The sequence below is a fragment of the Acartia tonsa genome, chromosome 1 (assembly GCF_053477335.1).
Source record: "Acartia tonsa isolate MP-2025a chromosome 1, ASM5347733v1, whole genome shotgun sequence".
Taxonomy (NCBI): domain Eukaryota; kingdom Metazoa; phylum Arthropoda; class Copepoda; order Calanoida; family Acartiidae; genus Acartia; species Acartia tonsa.
The window spans coordinates 29,710,441-29,735,973 of NC_137260.1; the positions used below are offsets into that span (position 1 = coordinate 29,710,441).

Consider the following 25,533-nt stretch of genomic DNA (forward strand, 5'->3'; position numbering starts at 1 on the left):
AAACTGTCTTTGCATTTAGATTTAAATCTCTGTAGCATTCATTCTTCTGTCTACGGTGATTAAATAAAAGTGAGAGAAAAAACAGAGACAAAAGAAATTTTTTAGATATTACCGATTTGTAAATTTCTTAGTTTGTTACATCAAAACTAAGGTTTTATAGTAATCTAGAATAAACATTTTGGTGCCTAGAGTTGGTTTTGTTTGTGATAAATTGAATAAAGTAAGAGATTCTTGTGGTTATAACACCAGAGATAATGAAAACATGTGTATAGGGATATAAAGTCAATCAATTTTGTTTTAAAAAACTAGGTTTGCAGCTCATTTATTTAAGTGACTTTAGGATAAACAATCCAGAGCTGGATATTTAAATCACTGTTCTGCCCCCTCCGAGCAACAAGCGAGCCGATTTTGATAGTGGTTTACCTCATATCAATCTTTAAATCGAAATGGCATTGGTGATCCGGCTCAATAAGAGGCTCGCCTACGGATCACCGGCAACACTCTTATTGTAATGCCACCGAGCCAGGCTAACGATCTGACCACACCGAGCCGTAAATCTTTAAAAGATGTTTTTTAGCAGGAGCTGTGGCCCACCTCGAGACAGATCTGGCTCGGCTCACCACTAATTGATTTAAAGATCCAGCTCTGGATCTAATAAGATGCTGTGATTTTAAGGAAAACCCTATCAGCGTGATCAAGTAGATCACAGGAAAGCATAGACAGACACATACAAAAAAAAACATCCTACGTCTTTTTAATAATGATATATATGAATTATAAATATAGGTATAAAATTACTTTAACAATAAACGTTTAGGCACAGCATAATTACACAATACATAATTATAAAAGTTTATTATTGCATAGTTAAGAAAATATTATAACTTTTCACGAAATTGCTTATCCACTAATTCTATGAAACCAATTGTTTTTAGCTAACAACTAGGTTAATCGTTTTCCCTACTAATATTAATCATTCTTAGATATTTGTTTAAATACAAGGATTGACCCCACTAAAATTATTAGTTAAAAAGTTCCATATGAATCCCGGACATCTTGGAGATTTTTAATTTTACAAAATGGTTGATTAGATTGAATATGATTCATATTTAGATAATTAATTTTATTTTTAAAGATGGGATTCACGTTTCAGCTCTTCTATCTATGTTACAACTCAGATACAAAACACCAAAATGCATTTTATTCAATTTTATATTTTTGTATCTATCAACCTTTCATATGATAAAATACTTTCTGACATTTAACTGAGAAAAGTAAAGTTTTATCAACCTAGTCGTTTCTGTGGTAAACGAGGTATTTTAATACGTAATATATCTTTTAGACCTAAACGTTGTTCTGATAAAAAGTATAAATATTTCTTTTTTTCCAGATAGATACAAGCGAAGCTGTGAAAAAAGTTTTAAATGGAGAGAAACCCAGCAAGCCAAAGAAGAAGGATGAAAAGCCCTCCAAGGACGAAGGCAAACCCCCCTCGAAGAGAACCCCAGACAGATCCTCAGACAGAGAAAATAAGGAAAACCGTGAAAATAACACGCGGTCAAGCGCGCGCGGTGGCCGGAAGCCGCCGGTTTCCCGGCAAGGTTCAAAGGAAAGTCCGCGGAAACCAATATCCCGCCAGGGATCTAAGGAGAGTCCGCGTAAACCTGTGTCAAGAATTGAGTCCCCACCCCCGGATAAGGTATTAAATTATATTTTAATTCACGATTGAACCAACAACGAATCTAATTTGTCTATATACTATTGGCTGCTCTTTTAGAGGCCTCCAATTGCAAGGCACTCATAATAGGCAATAATTTAGATTTACTAGTTCATAATTCCTGTATAAAAGTAAGAGGATGTCTCTCTGTCAACTGTATATAGCTTAAGATGTGGGTTACCGCTTGATTGACTTAGGTTTTCTTTACAGAGTAGCTTAGTGTAAGTCCAGGTTTGGGTTTTTAACTACTTTGGGGGAGGGTAACCCCACCCTATTAAGAAAAATCACACCTGAAAAAAAATACTCCTCCACCCTTTTCTTTCTATTATTTAATATAAAATTTTAATGGATGGTGGGTCGATTTATCCACCCTCCCATCTCCCACCTTCCTTTATTTTCCCTAGAGTCCTAAAGAGGCGTAGAAGCTTTTAGAATACTATTTCTTTATAACAATTAAAGGCAGTTGATATCTTTTTGAATAAAAAAATTATAGAAAATAACCAATTTTACTTACGTAAGTTTGGGACAGATTCCAACTTCTATTTTTGAGTTCCATGGAAATATTTTACACAAGAGTTTAAATCTTTGATAAAATTCTAGAAATTCTGAATATAATTCTGGACCTTTTTTAATTTCATCCTTGGAAAATAAATATAAAACTAAACGAGTTCGTGGAAATAATTCATATGTACTTCATTTAAGAATGCAAGTTTTCAGCGACACAGCTACTTAACTAATAATTGAATTACAGTTAGGAGTTAAGAGAAAAGACAAATACTAAAAGAGAATGGTTTAACGGCCGCGGAATAAAACCAGGAGAATTTAAACAAACTAAAGAAAGTCTAGCCACCCTGGATGTTGTTATCCTAATTTTTATACTGAAAATGTCAGATGTACACGTTGTTGTTTTTCTAGGATGAAAATTTAGTAAATGGGCAAGAGGAAAACGGTGGAATAATAGTGAATCATATTAATGGAGATATTCAAGAAAATGGACATCAACCAGAATCAAGAATTCAATCTGCTAAACAGTAAGTGTCAAGTTTTTACAAGGTAGACTACAACCATGAAATCATTAAATAATTGGTAAAATAATGAGTTAAAATATTAAGGTACTAAACCCTGTATCGATGAGCATCCAGTATATAATTTACTTGGTTCGTCTGTCTGTCTCTCATGTTTCAAAAGAAAAAGTTATTTATTATATGATTGATCACATAAACTATATCTATAACTCACTTTGTCCATCCACATTTTTTTGTTTTTTCTTACTTCGCTAAATTATGTGGATATATATGTAAATGGAACGTGTGATATATTGATATGTAAATCAAACATTATAGAGTATCATTACTCTTGTTAGATAGATAGATAAATATAAATAGATTGATGTAATTGTAATACAAGGTATTTCTCCTGATATAAGAAGATAATGTGATATTTTGAAGTGGACGTATTATATGACATTGTAAAATATAATTACACTGATAAATACATAGATAGATAGAATATAGTGTGATATATTGATATAAATTTAATATAAAATATTGTAAAGTATCATTGCTGTGTCCACACATTATTCACAAAATCAAAATTTCTGTTAAAATATGTACAGCTTGTGCAGACCTTCTATTCCATGAAGACATTTTATTGTCACCAAAAAATTCAGGCACTATGGCATTATGTCTTTTTTTCCAGATAATTCTTACCATAATTTTAAGTTATTTAAGTTAAAATTCTTGTTGGTTTATAAATTGTTTATAAAGTATCTATTTAGTTGTGTATAACTGTATTTACAAACAATGTAAATAAATCTTGCTGTTTTATTTCACACATTCCTCACTCAAACTTTTAGGTAGAAAATTTGAATAAATTCTTCCCAGGCTAAAATATTTAAATTGTAAGGTTTCAATTGTTAGATTTAGATTTCACACAAATTTTAGAATATTTTAGATTCAAAAAGTAATATTTCTTGAAATATATATGTAGTGTTTAAAAGATAATTTGCTTTTTTATATTTAACAGGGAATCTTCATTTCAATGATTCAGGATTTGGTAAATAGATAAAGGAATTAAATTAATCTTTTATATCAGTTTCGTATACAGTTTTATAAAGCTTAAAGAATTGAATACCCCATAAGAAATAATCTAGAAGAATTCTAGCTGAAAACTAAAAGTATTTTAATAATTTATTTAAGAAAATATTACTCTATCACTAATATGCCTATCCAAGTATCCCTGCATTTTCTGCAAAATAATTAGCTATAAATAGTTTTTAAAATATATTTTATATTAGTTTTCTTTCATTCTTTTTTTTTCATATCCATTTTAATCCGACCACACATCTGTTTAATAAAAATAATGCATCAATATTTGTCCAAAAAAATGCAACATTCATTTCAAATTTTGTTTTCCTTGTGTTGATTAAATATTTCTTTGAAGAATGTCAACAAAACTGCAATGGAAGTAAAACTAACTTTTTCATTTCCATAAAATTGCTAAGCTATTCTAGTATTTTTCCTTGAATTATACAATAAAGCATGCAAAAAAATAGTAAGATGTAAGTTTATGTCAAAATGTTTATGAAAAAAAAGTTGTTATCTTAGTTGTAAGACATTTTTACTTTTCTTTATATTATGGCTAGAAAATTCCCTCTGGGAAAAAGCTATTCTTAAATTAGATTATATGTATTTGTTTGACTGACGTCCGACCGACCGACTAGCTGTGAACAAAAGTTACATAAAAACAATAATCAAATAACTATTAATCTCATTAAGAATAGGCATGTTATTAACTTGATATGGTTGTGAGTTTTATAAACACGTTTGTTCCTGTTTAGATTCGAACGTGAAAATTCCGTGGAAGTTGGAGATGTTGGGATGTCCATGTCATCACCTGACCACAACTTACAAGAAGCAAGGATTCACTCCGGGAACTCGAACTCGTCAAAGCCAGGATCAGCTGGAAAAATTGAAAATGCCGAGGTACAAATAAATATCTAAGTTCTAATTTTGGGTAAAAAAGTAAAAAATATAATTGAATCATTAGTAGACAAAAAACATACTACTTTTATGGGGTTACGGTCCCGTGTTCTCCCCAATGTAGATACTTATATAACTTTCTAAATATTTTATTTGGTTTTTAGCTTATTATAGATAATTTAACTACTTCGGTGTTAGATGAAAGATTCCTTAAAACCGAAAAGTACAAAAGTAATTACTTGTATTATAGAAAATTATTACCTGTTCTTGTGTATATTGTATATTGTATAGCACAATATACAATACTAGAGTTGGCTCGATATAATTATCTCCCTATTGGCTAGTTTTCTATATGCATATCTATTTCTCAATAAATCTATTTTCCTCACCCGGCATTACTATCTAAAAGAAAGTAAATATTTAATGATTTAAATGATTTTTAAAAGATTTTTTTAAATTATATTTTTTTCTTTACATTACCATCACCAAAGGGTTAATGATGATGATTACAATTTTAGTTTAATATTTGAACACACAAAATGTCGCCACAATCGAATTCTTTTAAAACATAGTTTTCTTAAATTTATCATATTATAAATTTAAATTTTCTTTTTTATGATTAGAAATTAAATACATCAATATAAGGTAAATAGCAACATGAAATGAAAAAAATGAATTTATTTTTAATAAAGTAAAATAATGGGTCTTATCGTTCTGGGCAATGAGAGTTCATTATGGATTATTGGAGCACTATGAGTTTTAATCATATATTCCTTGGAAAACTTGAGCTCGTTTATAGACATTTATTTCCTATATAGATCTGACATGGATCTTGAAGCAATTACGCAGGCCGTTTTGTACATGTTAAAAATTGGAAGATTTCATTTAATAAAAGTAATCGCAAATATACTTAGTAAATAGTAGAATATTATAGTACAATAAACAGTATATTAATGTGAATATGATTATAGGATTGATTATATTTCCTATTCTCTCCTACACCTACTTATTCTTTACACAATTTATATATTCGGTCAGGTATTTATACAGAATGCTGACATTAGATGACATTAGAGTATTGGAATAGCTGTAATCTAAATATATTTTATTTTATAACAGGAATAGTCGATTATGGAATTATGGCAACCATTATGAATTCAACATAGACCAAAAGTAAACAATGTTTCCAGGTTCTATACCATGTAAAAAAAAACTCATTTGTAAGCCCACAATCTGTTGGTCTCTGTGTCTGTGTGAATTATGGGGCAGATAAACAAGTCTATCATTATCTAACCATCATTTAAGCTTAATATTGCTACTTTAAGTAAAAATGTCCTTGAAAATTCATATATTCATGTTTTTACACTCCGTGTATTGAAAGAGATAATAATGCTTTTATCAAAGCAATTTTATAAGAAATCAACCATCTATGGCAATTAAAACGACATCCATAATCCATATAAGCGAAGATCAAAAACTCGAGCATCTTAGAGTTCTCATAATCTGGTGATTAGTTAGGTTCATAAAATCATGAAAATTCGTAATTTAGCTGGGACACGTTTACTTCAATTTGAAGAGTAAAGAATGTTTTATTATACAAAAACATTTTTTATGTCCAGTCAGGCTATTTAAATTTTATTAAGCAAAGAGTTTTAAAAGTAATTTACTTTTTTATCATGGCTGGTTTGAATACTTATGGTATTACTCTTGGTTGTATAATGTAAATGCCCCTTGTATAAACAGCACTTTGTAAACAATCTATTACAATACATACAGTTTTTTGCTGATATTTATCTATACAACCAAATATAAGATTTAAGAGAAAGTTTTAGATATACAATGTAATGCAATGTATACCTGATAATATTGTATTGGTTTTAAAAAAGGAATTTCAAGAAACTTATTAAATTTTTATTTAATTTTTTATGTGCACTATATCCCAATCTCCATTAGAAAGAAAGTCATTGGAGTAGATAAAGTAATTACTGGAACAAATTATAGAATAATAAGAAAGGAATTGTAGCACGGTTTTGATGTAACAAATAAAACTAATTTTAGGATTAAATAGACAAAATATCCAATCAATATTTCTGTATTACGAGCAATAGTGTTAGACAGACCGACAAACCGACAGATAATTTACAATATCTTCAATAGTTCTTTTAGTCTAAATTTTATATATAAAATTACCAACTGGTACTATTTTGATTGTAAAAAGAATAAAAAGAATTTTTATTTTATTTGGTAATAATTTCTTTATAATACTTGTCCCTATTCCTAAGTTGTAGGAAAAGGATTGCCTAAAAAAAATAATTGATCTGATCAGAGTAATAAAATAATGTCATCATCATCAGGTGCGTCTCTCTTTTGAACTCTGTAGTCCAGAGAATACGGCCACCCTGTTCCTCCATGATGTCCTGTCCTTAGCATGTTTTTCAGCTTCTCCCCATGTTAATTTTAAATTAATAAGGTCTTTTTCAGTGCTCTGCCTCCAGGTCATTTTTGGTCTCTCCTGTTTACGTTTACTAGTGGTGGGGTTCCATCTTAGACACTTTTTTGGAATCCTGTTATGTTCCATTTTGAGCACATTCCCTAGCCATCTTAGTCTTTTATATTTTACTTCTGCTTCAATACTATTGCACTTGGTCTTAGCATACCTCTGGCTGTGTTAGAGCCATAAGTGTTTGAGGTTTTGTGGGTGGTTTCTTTAACTATATTCTTTTTCTTGGAAGGATGGTTAGTCCTACGCAAACCTTCCATATCCCTGGAAGGAAGGGTGACTGGTAAGGGGAGGGACGTCAATATCCCCCAGTACTTCAAGAAGTGCCTTCTGCCAATAAAATAATGTAATTAAATCTTATACTTATTTTTTTTTATTCACAAAATGTGCCTTTTAAAGTGATAAGACCAGTTATAGAATATTTGCTATAACAGAATTTTTAACTACAATAGTGCTTATTCTTTATTTATCCTTCCGTCCCATTTAGTAATACAATAGAATGGTTGAGGCAGATAAAAAACAAGGATTACAACACCCATAAGTAGCGAAGTTCAAAATTATGAATGAATATCGGAAAAAAATTACTATAGAGCAGTGTCATACAATAATCATTAAACTTACTTGATAAAATAGGGAAATCACGCAACATTTAAAATCACGAAACCTTTTAATCACGAAAACTTTAAAATCTAGGAATCGATCTATCACCGCAATTAATGGACAAATCTTATGAAACTTCATGGAGTTATGTAGAATATGAGCATATTTAATCCTTGATAATTTTAGCCGTCAATCCTGAATAGAAATAGAGAAAATCATGAAAACCTTAAAATCTAGGAATCGATCTAACACCCCAATCAACAGACAGATGGACAAAATTATGTATAGAATGGATGAGCATATGTCATAGGAATCTTCACTAAAAATTTCAGCTGTCTATCTTTCATAGGAGCCGAAAAAATCACGTTTCCCCCATAGCGTTACGGACTGACTGACTGACGGACAGACAAAGTGAATTATAGAGTAGCTTCGCTACCAAAAAAAGGTGAGGGTAAGAGTGTTAATGAACCTTATACTTGATTATATTTTCTTATTCCTAAGTTACCATTCTTTGCATAGATGAAGGGATTTTTACATCAATATTTTTTTTTATCTTTTAGAGATAATTCTTGGCATATTGAACGCAGGGGGGTTTATGGCATCAATAACTAATTCATTTGCTTATTTCTTTTGGACGAAAATGTCCTTGCGTAATCGCAATGTAAAATGTTTAATGTAAAAATAGTTATTCATCGCATCGTATTATAAACAGCTTTATGTGGATATAAAAAGTTAATTATTAGAGTAATGCGATACGTTACAAGATATTTCGGTATGGCACCGAACCGGTTCCAATCAAGCGAATATTAATCGGTTTTAAAGCCATACTGGAAATACTTTACCTTACATTGATACATATTCGTTTGTTTCTGAAATAAGGAAAAATTAAAGAGGATATATTATACATGAACTCGTACAGACTTATTACAGTCATGTAAAAAGTTTCATTGAAACGATTACGTCCAAAAGTACAGAACCTAGGTCAAAAAAAATACAAAGCGATAACTTTTTAATAAGAAAATTTAAAGCTTTATGTCTAGCTTTGTTATTGTAACAATTTTTTAAGATCATGAACGATTATATCCAATAGTTGCGAGGACTGAGTGTTCAATGAACAGAGCTAGGGAGTAACAAAAGTAAGACCATTCAAAAATATTTCAAGAGAGAGAGAAATGATCCAAATACTGTTACTATTTGTTTTTTTTCTTTTTCTCTCTCTTTTGAAATATTTTCGATTTATCTTACTTTGATCACTCCCTAGCTCTGTTCATTGAACACTCAGTCCTCATAATTCTTTTTAAAAAGAATTATATCTGTTTGGCATAGGTGGTACCAATAATCTGACGACCCTAGCATCATCGTTAGAAAGTCAACTAATATGCGTAGCTTCGCTACTAGAAATGAATGTATTTGTATATATTGTACACTTAGCACACTCTTTGTTCTCTTTATTACTTTCTTTTTGTTAAAAAGAATTCAGTTAAGAAGATTATCCTAACTCTTAATTATAGAGAATTACTAAACAAACTTCTTGTGAAAGGAACTTTAGTTTTTTTTCTCTAATAAAAACTTAAATTACTTTTATATAAGTAAAACTGTATTGAATTTCTGAACTTCAGTGATCTTTTTTTAACATGGATTTGGTTTTTAGCCTTGATTTTATCGTAAATAGTCAAGCTAGATTGGTGGATGACTACTGGATATGTTTTTTTAAATATATGAAGTCAAGTATGAACTACATAATAAATGTCAGTTTTTATTAAACACCGTATTCAAATCTTTAATTCTCATAATATACTTTAGATATTTGGTGGTGCCGAACCTGCAACTCCTGGGTCAACGACCCGCCCGACTACAGCAGCTGCTAACCGACCAGGATCAGGAAGGCCAAAGACAGGAAGGTTAAAATCTGCCCGGCCACCGAGTGCGCGTCCAGCCGCCCCTAGAATCAGGTAGCAAATAAAACCAAATCTCAGTGAGTATCATTTTTCCTTACTTTTTAATTACTTTTGATGAAGCCACTTCTGCATCTCAAGCGAAATTGATTTAGAATTAATTCAACCTACCCTCATTTTTTTCCTTTTTACACTGAAATTAAAAGCGGATTTTAATAACCCCACCGCCCCCCAGCCCCACACACATACAAACACACTGAAGGGCCCCAAGAGTCCTCTTAGTTTAGAATAAAGTAGTTGTGCTTCTAATAAAGTCTTGGTCATAAATATTGTATCTAATCTTCTAAAAATAGAATTTATGATTACACATCATAAATAAAGTAAACCTATATATTGTCATACCCAATAAAAATATCATTATTTTTATATTCCGTGAAGCTCCTCTAAAAATTCGCTGCGTCGATATGTAATATGTATATATTTCATTTTCTCAATTTTGATCCTTTTGTTTTGTTACGAAAACATACTTAGATATTAAAAACGTACCCATTTTTTTACTTTTTGTATTAGGCTGTTTTTATCTGCGTTGAACCTAGTAATAGTGTCTAACTTTTTATCTTTGTGACGTAACAAAAATCCATCTCTTTTTTAGGGGTTTCCTTTCCCACCTCCCCTCTCATCCTTCGATTTTTGTTACGTCACAACGATAAAAAGTTAGACACTATTACTAGGTTCATCTGCGTTAGTTTATTTGAGCTTATAAGTTTAATATGACTTTTATCCTTTAATTTGCTCTCTTCTTATAATCCTCGCTTCTTTTGGATTAAATCGTCTATGCTGAAAATATCATTACTTAACCGAAATATCATTATTTCCTTTCATAGAAATATAAATTTCTTACTTGTAGTTGAACAGAGAGAACCTGGTTATAAAACTATTTCTTTATGAAAACAATTTCTCTCTTACGTTCTTATTTGGCAATGATTATTTTCATTAATATTTGCAGAACTTGTTAATTCTAATTAATTTTTAATTGAATGTTTTCTGAAAGAGCAACATAAATAAACAAAATAATTAGAAACTTTCATGGATTAAATGAGTCAACTTAGTATTGTATTAACTGTTATAAATTATGATGTCTGTCTGTATGTACACCAGTATTTATGAAACTTTTCCCCTGTAACTGATATTATTTTCCTCATGCATACAATTAATTTTAACTAAATTATTAAACATTTTTAAATAAAGAAAGTATCTTAAGAGTCCTTCAGTATTTGAGCATAGACTAGAAGCAAGTTTGTCCAATAATTCAAAGGATAAAATAACAAAACAAAAATGATGTGATGTTTCTGCTTAGGGAAAAGAAAGAGATTGCCTTACCTGAAGCCAGGCCTCAAACAGCAAAGGTAAAAATCAACAAAAAATATTGTAATATTTTAAGTGTATGAACATCTAGTGAGAACAATTTACTGTAAAATTATTTTTTTAAATTGTCTCGATCTGGATCTTTAAATCATTTAGTGCTGCCACAGCCACTGTCAATGCCACTGCCAGTACTGCCAATAAAACATGCATTTTTAAAAGATTTTACGACCGAGCGATACCGGCAGCTCACCTAATTGGTATACACCACTGTTACCAGAACATTAATTCATTATAACTTTCCTAAAATTTTTAAAATGTAATTATATTCCAATCTTATCTTATTAATAATATTGCAGTTATAGATCCCCAAAACAGTATATTTTAAGTATATTTATAGTTTTATTGATTCAATTCCCTTAAATTGTCCCCTTTATATGGTAACGTCCAAGGCGGCGGTACGGTGAGCCGCGTCTCAGTGGCTTCGTAAATTGACTACTGCCAGTGAGCTGGTGGTTGTTTCCAAAATGTTTCCCGGCTTGTCACTGCCATTTTGATTTAAAAGTCGCTATCAGGTGAGGCACTTTCAAAATCGGCTCACAAGAGGCAGTGGCATCCCTGTGAATTGAAGATCGAGCTCATAAACATTTAAAAATTTTGTAAGGTTGTAATTCCTTTGATCATCCTTTTATCTTGGACTTTTAAAATCTCTATGTAGATATTTTTCATTAAACCACAAGCTTTATAAATATATATTTAAAATGTTTAGGTTGCCAACCTTATACTTGACAATGATGTAGATTATGATAATGGTGAAGAATTCTTAATAGAAGAATCTGCTAAAGATCCTCTGGCTTCTCTGGAAGCTGAAAATATAGTTCAGGTAGATAATAATGTTAATTCAGCCAACTCACATATTTTTTTTCAATTTAAACACAAATTATTAGGCATTTATTTTAATCAAGAATTGGTGTAATAACAAACTCATAATGTTTCCTAATCAAACTGGTGTTTTCTTGTATACAAAAAAAACATATCAATAATGTCATTGCTAAAAGACATGAATTACAATATTATACCGATTTACAGAGACAGGTTCACCTAGCTATATTGGTGATAGGCTTACTAAGTTTCTGAATATAGATAATCTAACATCTAATAGACAAATAACCATTTGATTGTATGGTCTTATACATAGACGTCCAATAATCGCCCCATTACCCCCCCCCCCAAACGATTTTTCATTTTTTCATTTTACCCCCCCCCCCCATTTAAAATTTACCCCTACCCTGGGGGTACCGTAGGCACCCCCAACCATTTAGGAGGGGGTATTTACCCCCCCCCCCCAAAATAAAAAATCTGTAATCTAAAAAATTTGGCGCGCTTCGCGCGCAATTTTAATACTATATGTTTAATAAAAATTTAAATTACCCCCCCCCCAAAAATTTTACCCCGGGGGTAAATTTTGGGGGGGGGGTAAACTAAATTTACCCCTGCCAACAAATTTCAGGGGGGGTAATTACCCTCCTCAAGCAAATTTTACCCCCGGGGTAAAAATTTTTTTTGGGGGGGGTAAAAAAAAATTGCCATTTTACCCCCCCAAACACGAATTACCCCCCCCTTAAAAAATTTTTACCCCCCCCCAAAAAAAAGCTTGGACGCCCCTGGTCTTATATCATGTGCAATACGTAGTAGCAGCAGGTAACTTTTCAACGTCTCTAGTCTGTAGCATTGTGGTCCAGTCATAAATCCGAAGGGTATATCACTAAGAACCTTGATTATATTAAAATGTTTGCCTGCATGTAAAAATAAATATAATATTAATTCTGAATCCTGTGCTGGAAATATAATATTGATTGACACTACATCGGTCATTGGAAAACAATAAATATCCAGGCTAAGTACCAAGTCTGCCAGATATACAGCAACACGGATATGGAATTCAAATAGTAAATTGTCCTTAATGGCATGAAATAAATTCGTCTTTAAAATGCTTAGTTTGTCCTTTCATTTGAGTTTTATGAAACTTATTTGAGATCAAAATCTAGGGAATTAAGATATTTATTCAAAAAATGTTATTAAGATATTATTGAAAATGATTCCAATTACCATAGCAAAATATTTTATTTTATCTAACGCATTTTCATGATTTTGAAGAATTTGAATAATATAATAAATTAATTATGTCTATGTACAAATACCGCAATTTATTTTACAAAAATGGTTGCTGCATACAAGCTTAAATTTTCTATTGTTAAATCTAGTAGATTACACTTACAAAAACAAGATTAATTCAAGTCAGTTACGTTTTCATTTGATCTTATTTATTTCTCTACTTTCCATATTTATGTGCACATGAGGAAAATACAAAATACATATCACATTATACTTTTACTTTCACAAAATATTTGAGAGTATTCCTTAATTTAGTTGATGAACTAGATCTAAAGAAAATTGTTAAAATAATTATACTCTTTATTTGTTTATGAGATACATTTTGTCCTATTCATGATTGACTTCCATTATATTATTGCTTTTTTTCGAGGAACGAATGGCCTAAATACACATGACAGGATTTATATGTTGCTTCCCTAAAAATGGGCGAAGTTATAAAAATTTTATCATTACTCAGATAATATTTTCTTAGTTTTGTTTTTACAGGTAACTGATGGCGTGGAGGATGGAGAACACGGGGGCCTTGTCAACCAGATACTCGAGACACAGAAGGAGCTACAACATGGAAACAAAATGAAAAAACCGGTGGAAATTGTAAGTATTTACCATATGATTGTACTAGCGGCTACGTTCCTAGTGACCTAGTGATATCTCTTGTTAGGGAGTAGGTACCCTCTATTAAAATAGTTTTAAACCTTCCCAGGACCAATCAGAAGCTTCACTTTAAAGGAGAACTATTTCGGTCCAGCTGTTATTAAGATCCTTTGGTACAGAGAGACAGACATCCTGTTATACAAGGTGTTTAAAAAAACTGCGTTTTCCAATTTTGGGAATCAACCGAAAGGAGCATGAAAAAAAATATTACATGTCCATATTTTCTGTAAAAATGTACATAACATTTACTTAGGGTGTTTTTCGATATCTCTAAAATGCGGCTGTACTGATGCCTGCTGCTAAAACTGTGATAACATTTATAAACAAATAACTCATTTATTGTGCAATTAATATATAGGTTGAAAAGTGCATTATTAAAGTAACAAAAGGTTAAATCAATGTCCCCATTTAAGATTTTTTACAAATTTACTTTTTTGGCTATATGCAAAGAGCTTTTTTGGTTCTTCAGAATTTACTTTTTCTATTTCTCTAATGCAAAGTTATTTTTAGTAAGGAATTTCTTAGAATACTGTGCGCATTGAAGAATAGAACAAGTAACTTTTTATTTCATTTCAATATCTCTAAAAATAAGCAAATTATCTTGGTTCAAAATTGTCGCTAAAAAGGCTTTTTCTTGAATAAATTTTGTTTGATATAATATGTCATATATCAATCAAAAGGGATTATTAGATTAAAGGGGGAGGAGTGAGGAACGAACATGTAGATTTTTAATACTATCAAATTGAATTATAATATAAAAGCAAGAATAAAGTTAATCATTTGTTCTGTAAAAATAAGCATTTTTAAGTTAAATAAAAAATGTAATTATTAGAATATTTCTTTGGGCATGCTATAATGTTTTAAGAGATATTAAAAAACAATAAGATATATTTTTGTTAAATACTTTGTTACAGTCTAAAGTACATTAAATATCAGTATATTTATAACATACTAAATTAAAATTGTAATTATTAGAATATTTCGTTGGACATGCTTTAATGCCGTTTTCAAGTAAAAAGAAGAATTTAGTATAGCCCTAAATTGTACAAAAATAAAGCAAAACATATGCATTTTGAATTCTTTAAGCTCTAAAAAGCGCTATTGTTTCAAGAGGTATTTAAAAACAATAAGATATATTTTTGTTAAATACTTTGTTACTGTCTAAAGTACATTAAATATCAGTATATTTACAACATACGATAAATAATTTTTTTCCATCAAAAAACCTTTTCTGATGATTAATGGTTAATGTTAATAAGAGTTTTTATTAAAACATACATGATTTATTCAAATCAAGCAAAAAATAATATTTACAATAAAAAATCATCAGTTGTCTTGTTTTTTAAAGTGCTCTACCCTAACAGAATCATTTTATAAAAACTTTTTCTAGTTTGTTTAATAATATAAATATAGTACCTAAAATGAAATATAAAATAGGTATTTACCTAGCAAAAAAAATTGAAATGTTGTAAAGTTGAGGGAACCTTTTACTTAAACACATTTGTGCATTCTAAATATTCTGAATTTAAAAAAAGTGAAAGACAAAGCTCTGTAAATTTTAAGGACAGATACGAGTATTGTATGAATCAGTATTATACAAGTTTAGGGATACTAGTTAAAAAGTTTTCTTATCTTTACTTGTAAAAATTTATCTATTATAAAATTATACTACTTTAAACTTTCACAAAGAAAAAAGAAAATTATTGTGCGTGCGTAAGGAAAGGGGATATTAAATCATTTTCCTTTATTGATTAATTTTCTTTAATGCGTGTCTTTGAAAAAAGTTTTGTAGTGAAAGAGAAAACCTTGCAGTTTCAGAGTGACGTGAAATGTCTTTCATCTCCAGACATTTACAAAAAAAACTTTCTTGATTTGTGCAATAAATTTTTAACATGCATTGAGTGTTCTATAAAAACATCACACCAAAGGCGCTGGTAATATGAATATGAATTATAATTGTAATTTCACTAGTTAAGGATAATTTATTTATAATTCGCAGCTGCTATTGAGATACGTATCCTATTTCTTAAAGAATTATATTTGTTTTACAGTTTTCTTTCTTTTAGAGTTCTCATGATGTATGGAGAAATATTTGTCTAGCAGTAAATAATCTAGATTATTTTTTTTATTTTTTGACTCTGATAACAAATAATGTTCTTGTTTGTTTTCATCAGTTTGCAATAGAAATATTTGTGAAATCATTCTTGTTGTTTAAAAAGAGTTAAGTAGAAAATTTATAGACTTGAAGAAAATTTTTGTGTAATTTTATTTTACCATCGTTTTCGTAATATTTATAACAATTGTATTTTTTAAAAATTGTAACTTCTTTTACTCTTGATTTTGAAAAGATAAGAATTTCCATAAATTTAAGAATTCATCTAAAATAAATGATTTGAGTTTTATTACTTATATACAGTTAAACATCATGCAACGAAAATAAAATAAAAACTACAAAACAAATATAAAATGAAAACATTTATAAGGAGCGAAGCACAGATAAAAAGCAAAGGATGCCATAGGTAACTTCAAAATTTTTTAGTTATAACAAATGTAAAGTACCCTAGCTTGTTATTCAGATCTCCTCACCGCCCTAAAAAGAGGTTAATTCAAATTTTATCTTTATTTTTTAAATATTTCAACATTTAATGTAAAATCCTTTTTTGGCAAGAAATTGAGTGAAGACAGACATATGTTGTCAAAGAAAGACAGATTAAACCCATGCCCAGAAAAAAAAACTGGATAAATCATATTAGTAAAAACTTATATGGCATTCAACCAAATTTTATCTATATAATGTTCTGTATAAGAAAATTATTTAAGCATGTCAACATTCGACGCAAATTTTATAGAAAGAAATATTAATAGATTTATTAGAATTAGAATTGGTTGTTTAGTTATTGTTACATGTCAGTGTCAAACAGCAGATATTAGAATACACGGTTTCTGAATCTAAATACACACTTTATTTTTGGTCAAGTCCTTCTCTTGTACAGATTTTTTCGCTTGAGTTATAATTTTTATTTATCACATTTTAAAAGCGAAGCTTTATTATAATTAAGGTCGATCCATCTGTCCGTAACGGTTAGCTCTTTTTGTTAATTTAGACATTTTAGAATTCTCAGTAAAACGATACGTTATTTGATTTTTCATTGAGGCTTAGAACCAATTTTAATTCATCCGAAATGCATCAGTTTCGAAGCCCTACTGGAAAAAATATTGGCCGTTTTGATTCTCTACACACCACCCTTTTTTTAAAGCTTGACTGTGTATTTGTAAGTAAGAATATTTGGTAAAATGTGAGTGAAGTGTTTACAACTTACATTCTACAACTCAAATGCATTTGTTTTTTTTTCATGCAATTTATCTTGTATAAAGCTTTGATTCCCTTCTTTTTAAGTATTAATGATGCTTGCGTCTTAGTAATGTGCAAATTCATCAAAGGTCAAGTAAAGTATTCAAAAGAATGTTATCTTATTGTAATTAAATAGAAATTCTAGATATTTGAAAATTAGTATTGTCTATCTATCGAATTGTGACTTTTTTCTAGATGCAATATTCAGTACTTTTTATGACAGAAACCACAAGTCAAGTTTAGCCTTTTTTTCACATTTCCACTATAATTAATTGCATTAAATTCTGTCATGAATATATTTTTCATTGTTAAGAAAATATTTCTTTGTGAGTAAGACTATAAAAATAATTCTAAATTTGTTGCCCTAATTTATAAGATTTGCTAAAATCAGTCCATGACACATTATACTAGAAACTTGCACATCGTGACTTTTAAATATCAGAAATGTAAAATGCAAAACAATAGTACCTTGTTGATAAATAATTTCAATTTTACAAAAGTAAAGAGAAAATCGAATGAATACTTTAATTATTTTCTCTTTTTTACTTTATTAAGAAACAGTCACAACAGAACAATATTGAAAGAAAAGGTATATTCTAAGACTGCTGACACTTTTTATCTCAAGGCCCTTGAAACTAATATTAGTATAAACTATTATTAATGATTTCCATTACCACGGACACATTTGCTTTCAAGTGAAGCATTTTTATAGTCCGGAGCCATCAATAGTTAGTTTGAAAAGGATAAGTTAAACTTTTTCGACTATTGATTTGAAAAAATGCTGTTCACCAATGCAATGGCTCAATTATACCCACAACTTTAACCCATAGACGTCCAAGGGGGGGGGGGAGAGGGTTAAGTGGCGAATCCCCCCCCCCCCTAAAACGAATTTGGGGGTGTCGTAGGCACCCCCAAATTTTTTTCATTTTAACCCTCCCCCCAAAAAACGAATTACCCCCCCTTAACCCTTAACGGTCAGGGGGGGGGAGGGCATTGAACGCCCCTCCATCCGGTTTTTTCTTTCTCATTTTCTGTGTGAAATATAAAGAGCCCAAACTGCGTGACTTTTTAAGTATGGATATGACACATAACTGAGAGTTGGAATTTTTTTGAATATCTCCATCCTGGCGGGCACAGGATGCCAGCAAACCTGGCAGGGTCATCCAGGTAAAGAGCAAAAATATTTTTTTGACTTAAACAAAGCATTTTATCTTACTAAATTATCCTCTAGTAGTACATTCTCATATGAAATACAGGTGTTAAAGTCAATTTCAGGTTCCAGGTATGATTCTGCAGGTCCTGATCCTCCAGGTCTCCAGAAATCTTTAAAAGGCTCCTGTGACCGCAATTTTTGTCTTAGAGACTTCAAATTTTATCTTAAGCTTTCCTTACATGTCTTCATAACGTATTAAAATTTCATAAAGATCCGCCGCCGTTTTCTCGCCGACCGCCGACTGCGGCAACTGGCAGCTGCCAAGTACAGCTGCGGCCGCGGAAATTTATGTTTTTGTATTTCTAATATAAAATTTACATAAAGATAAACATTTTCTTTAAAAATATTGTTTTTCTAGCTTCAAAACTAAGAAAATTACAGCCGTTTGAAATTTTTCAGTAAAAATGGACCTAAAAACAAAGGTTGTTAAATAAAGGGGTGAAGGAAGCGAAAATTGACTTTGACTCACTTAAGGTCGGAAATTTATTATCAAACAGGGGACTTGCACAAAAATGTTTAGCCCTCTAGCTCTAATAGGAACTGAAATAATAGGGGGGGGCGTTGAACGCCCCCCCCCCCCCCCCCCGACTGATTAAGGTGCGGCAAGGGGCCCGACTGTAAAGGATTTTTAAAAATTTAGCTCCCTCCCCCCCCCCCCCAAAAAAAAAGCTTCGACGCCTCTGCTTTAACCAATATAAAATATTCATACCGAATTAAAATTTTATTTTGTTTATCTGTAAAAATATATTTGCAGGTTTTATATTTGATTTAGTCAGATATATGACATACTTGACCTTCATTTGGCAAAGCATGAACATTTATGCAAAATTTTGAACAAATTTCCTAAGATTATCCACATTTAGCTTCAGCAATATTTAGTTTTTTTTTTAATACAGTTGATTAATCTCAGATTTCAAATTATCAAGTTTTTACTATAAGTAAAAGAGTTACGTATTGAACATTTGAGTTCAAAATGAATAGAGAAAAATATTTATAACATTTTTTTCTATTTGTTGAAAATAACACTTTAATTTGGGCATTTATAATTAGATACCTTGACAATCATCTATTGCTAAAAAAAGGTCAAAGAATTAGAGAAACGTTCAAATACCAAATAAATATACTTTTTTTTTTAAAGTATATAATTATTATTGTGTAAAGTAAATTAAAGATTTAACTTTACAATGTTTTCTCTATTTAGGATTTGGAATATGTGATATATACTTTTATTTATAACATCTTTATTTTTCTATTTACTCAGTAAAACCTGAATTTTACTTGAGTCAACTGTGTATATTTCAGGTTAAAGAGATTTAGTTTTTTATTTGACATGATTACAACGTAAAAAGTCATGTTAAAATATCTAAATTTGAAGTTGGAAAGTTTCCAATTATTTTGTTTTTCTGCAGAGTATAACATGATGCTTGACAACTAACAGCCATGCTCAAAGTATTTGTAAGATAAACGTCTTTTCATTCTCTCATTATTTTCTCCCCCCCTTCTTATTTTTAAATAAAATTGAAGATACGTTAGGTGCATAAAACCTGCGGGGCTTTCCATTTACCTATAGTATATAACCTAAACTCGCTGTAATTATGAACAAGCAAACAAATAACCATTGAGTACATTGATATCCCATGACAATAAAGTTACACCCTTCTATTTACTATATTAATTATCTACATCCCACCTACTCCCCCCCCCCCCCACCCCGATTTTAGTTAACTGGTTAAGAGTATGCTTGAAGTGGGTCATACATGTAGAGCATCTTTTCCGTAACAAAACGTAAGAACATACGCACATTGTAATACAAGAACTTCAAAAAAAAACTTTGCTGATTATAAATTTATTATTGCACATTTACAAAATGACAACCCAAGCGTTTGCAAAAGCAATTACGCTTGCAAAGAAAGGAGACAGAAACATTTAAAAATTTGTTTTTATGCTATTTACTAAAGTAGTGGGTTATTTGTCTGTCACTGCTTATGAGTCTAGTAAGATCTCCAATATCGTTGAATCGTTTAATAAACAATTTTCAGGGAGTTTCTGTTTGTACTACGTATATTCCTATCCCTGCAACAATAGATGCGATTATTGAAATCATGTCTGTTTTCATTTTATTTTCAAAATTTTGTAGCTAAATTTCCAGGTTTTTTTACTGGGTTTGAACAATTCACGAACAATTAGTTGGCCTTTTTATTTCAAATGGCGAAGGTTTTGATGTAAACTCGGCTTGTTTAAAATTATTTTTATATTTTAGGAGAGAGAATCAGAAGCAGGAGAAGTTGGTAGAGCCAGAGAAAGAGAAACTGTTAGAAAAGAAATTGATAAATTAAGAGGGTCTATTCAGACCTTAACTAGGTAAATTTTTAAATTAAGTGTACATAATAATTTTAATGGGTCTATACATAATTTAAAAATACTTAAACAAATTGTCTTTTTCACTTAATTTAACAAAAACAATCCAGCAATTATCTTCCAAACTAAATCAAACTTTTAAAAACCAGACTCATTTCTAGTCTAGTTCTTAACCTTCCCATATGTATTATAAACACAAGATAGTTCTTATCGTAGTCTTAAGAATGGGATATAAAGAATAAAATCTATTCATATTCAAAAGGTAGATTATTGAAAGATATCTAGCCGCCTCGACCAGCATTGTTGTTTATTATATATTATTACTAGTGGCTCTGTCACAAGAGGTAATTGAATACAAAAAGAAAAAGAAAAGAAAGAAAAAAAATGGGGAGATTTTTTTGTTATTTAGAGGATTTGGGGTTCCTCTCCCCAAAAAAATAGCCTACCGAAGGACCAGTTTGTATACTCCCTTAGGAGTAGAACCCAATCCATCAGACAGACATCGTTCTACTTTGTATTACAGATTGCTTATCAGCTAATAAATACGAGAAATTTTATAAATATTTCACAATCTGCTGAAAATGCAGAACTTATTATGAATCGAGAGCCACACTGCGGCTGTCGAATTATAAATTATGTAGAATTAATACTACTCAGATCTTTTACATTTGCATATTGACAAGTGGTTTACATACACTAAAGTATACAGTTTTGTACTTCTTTTTAGTACAATTTTCAATTATATATAGTTTTTAGAGGCGATTTCTCTTCGGGGGGTTTTGTTTACCTCCCCAAAAACTTTTCCATGACCTAATAGAATCTACAATGTATAGGAGGACCATATTGGTCCAGTAGTGAGCAAATTTTTTCGGAACAGACTGGAAGACATCCTGTTACTTTTACTTAAGAATATGGTGCATATTACATATATCTATATTTATTTTTATCATTTGATTATTTGTAAAGGAACAATAACTCATCTTTCTCATTTTACATTTCCATATTAGTTTTTAATACAGTGATAGGTATATGATTTTTGAAGGTAAAAAATTATTTAATAATATTAGCCCAACGCAGAGTGATTGGATTGTTAACTAGTTTAACCCACTGCGAGTACAACTTTTAACGGCTAGATTAGATGTTTAAAAATCGTCCCCTAACGTTTTAAGAATAAAAACGTATTTGTATTTTATTTTAACTTTGCCTAAATCATTGAATTAACACAAATAACGTAATAAATAATAGAATAATTTTAGGTCAGCGAATCCATTGGGCAAGTTAATGGATTTCCTACAGGAGGATGTGGACAGTATGCAGAGAGAACTTGATACCTGGAGACAAGAAAATAAGAAACTTCAACTTCAGCTCAGGTAGAATAGATTAAGGCGTTATATGATTAAAGCACTGGAATGTGACATGTGTGACGTCATAAAAATACGTTTAAATCCATCTCTTTTATGAGGGTTTCCTTTCCCACTTCCTCACTCATCCTTCCTTTTTTGATGTATTTTTATGTCGTCACACATGACACTTTCCATCGCTTCTAAATAATATAATGTGGGGTTACCATAAATTTTCAGGTGTTTAGATTTTAAATAAAACCTTAATGCATTTAATTGTCTCTGTGTCTAATTGAACATTTAATAAGACTGAATGATGATATATCTAGACAAGAAGAAACTCTGACCCAAGAAACCCTGAGGCCTTTATCAGAACATCTTACAGAACTTAACTCTGCCCTTCAAGATCAGGTTAAAAAAGAAAAAAAATCTTAAAATGATTTACTAAAACTATAGAAAACAGGATAAAACAACGATATCAAGTTCCATGCTTAGCGAAGCGCAAAAAAACATGAATGAACAAACAGACAAATTGATAGTAAATGACGAAACCTTTAATTATCTATTATGTCTCTTGCAGCATCAACCAAAGACAAACGATTTAAATAAGTTATATTTTATATACATGTTGTATTGAGGATTCTTTACAATAAAACAAGGATGACAATATCAATAAAGGCGAAGCTCTGAAACTGTAGGACAAACGGACATTAACACTTGTTTACTAGTGTCAGAACTAAATAACTATAATATAAATGTTAGGGCGGGTCGATTTGCATGCTTTTTGGGATTTTCACATTAGTACACATTGGCATGGGTTACTGGGCCAATATAAAACCCTAAGAAACTCTAAAAAGGTTTTTAAATCCAAAAAAACAACTGGCGCGCGGGGGGTATAAAAAGTGCCCACCCCCCTTATAAAACCAAAAATTGAAATTCCTTCAAAATGACCGCATTGAAATGCTGATTACGAATCCAAAAACCGTTTCGAAAAATATTGCTCCTAGTTCGAATAAGATCTCATTAAGTACCTAAAATCAGCTGATTTAGTCAAAATTGTTTATTTTGGTAGGTTATTTGAAATTTATTTCAGACTGAATCAATATTTTTCAAAACTGTTTTCAGATCTGTAATCAGCATTTCAATGCGGTCATTTTGATGTGCAACATGCCTGTGTTTGAAGGAATTTCAATTTTTGGTTTTATAAGGGGTTGGGCACATTTTATAACCCCCGCACGGCCATTGTTTTTGGATTAAAAAACCTCTTTCAAGTTTCACAGGGTTTTATATTGGCCCGGTAACCCTTGCCAATGTCTAATAATGTGAAATTCCAAAATCGACCCACCCTAATAAACGTATAAGAGTCAAAGCAAAATTGTAAAAAAATTGATACAGGATAATGTTTATGGACATACTTACATTTTTAAGACTTGATTATGGAGTTGCTTCGCTCATAATATTGTACTTTGTAAAGGACGGACGGACCGACCCTAATTATAGAAAAGCTTCGATTTTAAAATCTGCGGTCTCTCAAATATCAGCTTAAATAACATGTTTTGCCCAAAATGTTTCAGACATAGAGACGGAAATTTTGAATTACAGAGAAGCTCATAAAAAATTTTCAAAGTGTAATCATAGATTAATTAATATTTTTGATTTTATTCATTGTCCTATCCCTGTATCCTTACAGAAATCTACATATCCTTCGTCTTGTTTTCACAATTCTTTCCAGAATTTAATTCATTTCGTAATCATTTGATTTTCAGTTGGAGAAGATTTCAGTTGTAAAAAGTAATATATTGAAGAATGAAGAGAAGATGAGTAAAATGGTGAGCGGTATTGGAGTCTCTGCAAGATAAAAACATATTATTTCTTTATATTTTCATCATTAATTTATGATTTTACCCACACATTTGCTTTGTGTCCGACTAAGACACGTGAGCAGCTAGCCCTTTCGGGAGTTTAATTACTGCCCTAAATTAGCCTTATTATATATTTAAAAAGGAAATATCTCAACCTAACTTAACATAACCTATCTAATTGTAACTTTATTTCACAATTGATGTAATTTTTGTTTCAAATATTTCCTGGGCAAGTTTTGCAAAACTATGATATTGTACATTAATATGAGTTTAGAAGATATTTATTATATCTGATTCCGTGAAAGAGGAACACAGTAATAGTGTCTGACTGATTATGACGTAACAAAAAAATTAGTCAATGAGAGGCCGTTATTGACCAATGGTAAAATTTATAGTGGCCTCTCATTGGCTAATTTTTTTTGTTACGTCATAATCAGTCAGACACTATTACTGTGTTCGTGAAAGAGTGATTTTAATTATTAGATCATTATTTTTTACATCAAAAGTTTTTTAAATCTTTCATTAAAAGAAAATCTTTAAAAATTATTGTTAAAAGATATGATTATTGTAATGTAAAAACTTCTTTTTGTTAGAAGACTTTATATTAATACTCAGTGATAATTTTTAGGTTTATTACCTGTTTATTTAGAAATGAAGACATTGTATAAAGATTGTATCTTATTTAGAAATAAACACCATGATAATTATTCTGTCTTACTTATGTGTGTCTATTTGTACATGTACCAATGTTTCTCCAGAATACTTTGCCACTTACTTTCTTATCAAATATTTAGATAGATATATTTTATTAATTGACTTGTCTTTGTTTTATTCTTTTTTACTCTTACACGTTTCAATTATACATTTCAATAAGCTATTCCTTTAAAAGTCTTTGTTACATTTAAATGTAAAAGTGATTGATATAGAGTTAAGATTCTTAATATAAATCAAAGAAATATAACATAATAATAATTGTCAGCTGTCATTTTTATTTTCTTGGAACAGTTCGGTGCAAAATAAATACTTTTGTCAAGTTTTAATGCAAAAAATGTATTTTATAAAGGTTGAAGCTGAATCACTTTAGACGGGGTGAAATTTGAATATGAGTGTAACGAAATATGTAATATTTTACCAAGTTAGCCGCATGAAGTTCAAGGGAAAAAAAAAATTTTGTAAGGGGGGTCAAAATGGGGGGTCCGCAGTCTCACCACCCCCCGCAGGGGGGCGGCCGGAGGCCGATTTTGAAAAGGAAAATTGCTATGGATTTTTGAATGCCGTCCGGAGGTGAGGCAATTGGAATTTTGAAAATCGGAGCAAAAACGCGCGCGCAGCGCGCGCGCAAAGTTGAAAATTGCGGAAAAAAAGGTCAAAATGTCCATTTTACACAAAATATCCTCTCGTTTTTTGATCGTTAATAACGCGCAGGGTTTTTGATTTACAGAAAAATCTTTTTAAACCATGAAAATCTGGCAAAATGGCATCGCAAAAAATCATGACCCAACATTTTCCCCCAAGTGGCGGAAA

General features: G+C 30.6%; 1 protein-coding gene across 1 annotated transcript in view; it reads left to right on the top strand.

Moving 5' to 3' along the window:
• The window catches only part of IFT54 (intraflagellar transport 54), a 40,345-nt gene extending 16,022 nt beyond the window's left edge, over nt 1–24,323 (top strand). The window contains exons 5-15 of the mRNA XM_080158187.1: nt 1,391–1,699; nt 2,633–2,748; nt 4,557–4,701; nt 9,602–9,750; nt 11,051–11,099; nt 11,825–11,938; nt 13,717–13,824; nt 20,710–20,810; nt 22,064–22,177; nt 22,477–22,558; nt 23,914–24,323. Of these exons, the coding sequence (XP_080014313.1) occupies nt 1,391–1,699; nt 2,633–2,748; nt 4,557–4,701; nt 9,602–9,750; nt 11,051–11,099; nt 11,825–11,938; nt 13,717–13,824; nt 20,710–20,810; nt 22,064–22,177; nt 22,477–22,558; nt 23,914–24,006 (1,380 nt within the window). The 3' untranslated portion in view covers nt 24,007–24,323. The remainder of the gene's footprint in view (nt 1–1,390; nt 1,700–2,632; nt 2,749–4,556; nt 4,702–9,601; nt 9,751–11,050; nt 11,100–11,824; nt 11,939–13,716; nt 13,825–20,709; nt 20,811–22,063; nt 22,178–22,476; nt 22,559–23,913) is intronic.
• The last annotated feature ends 1,210 nt before the right edge of the window (nt 24,324–25,533 follow it).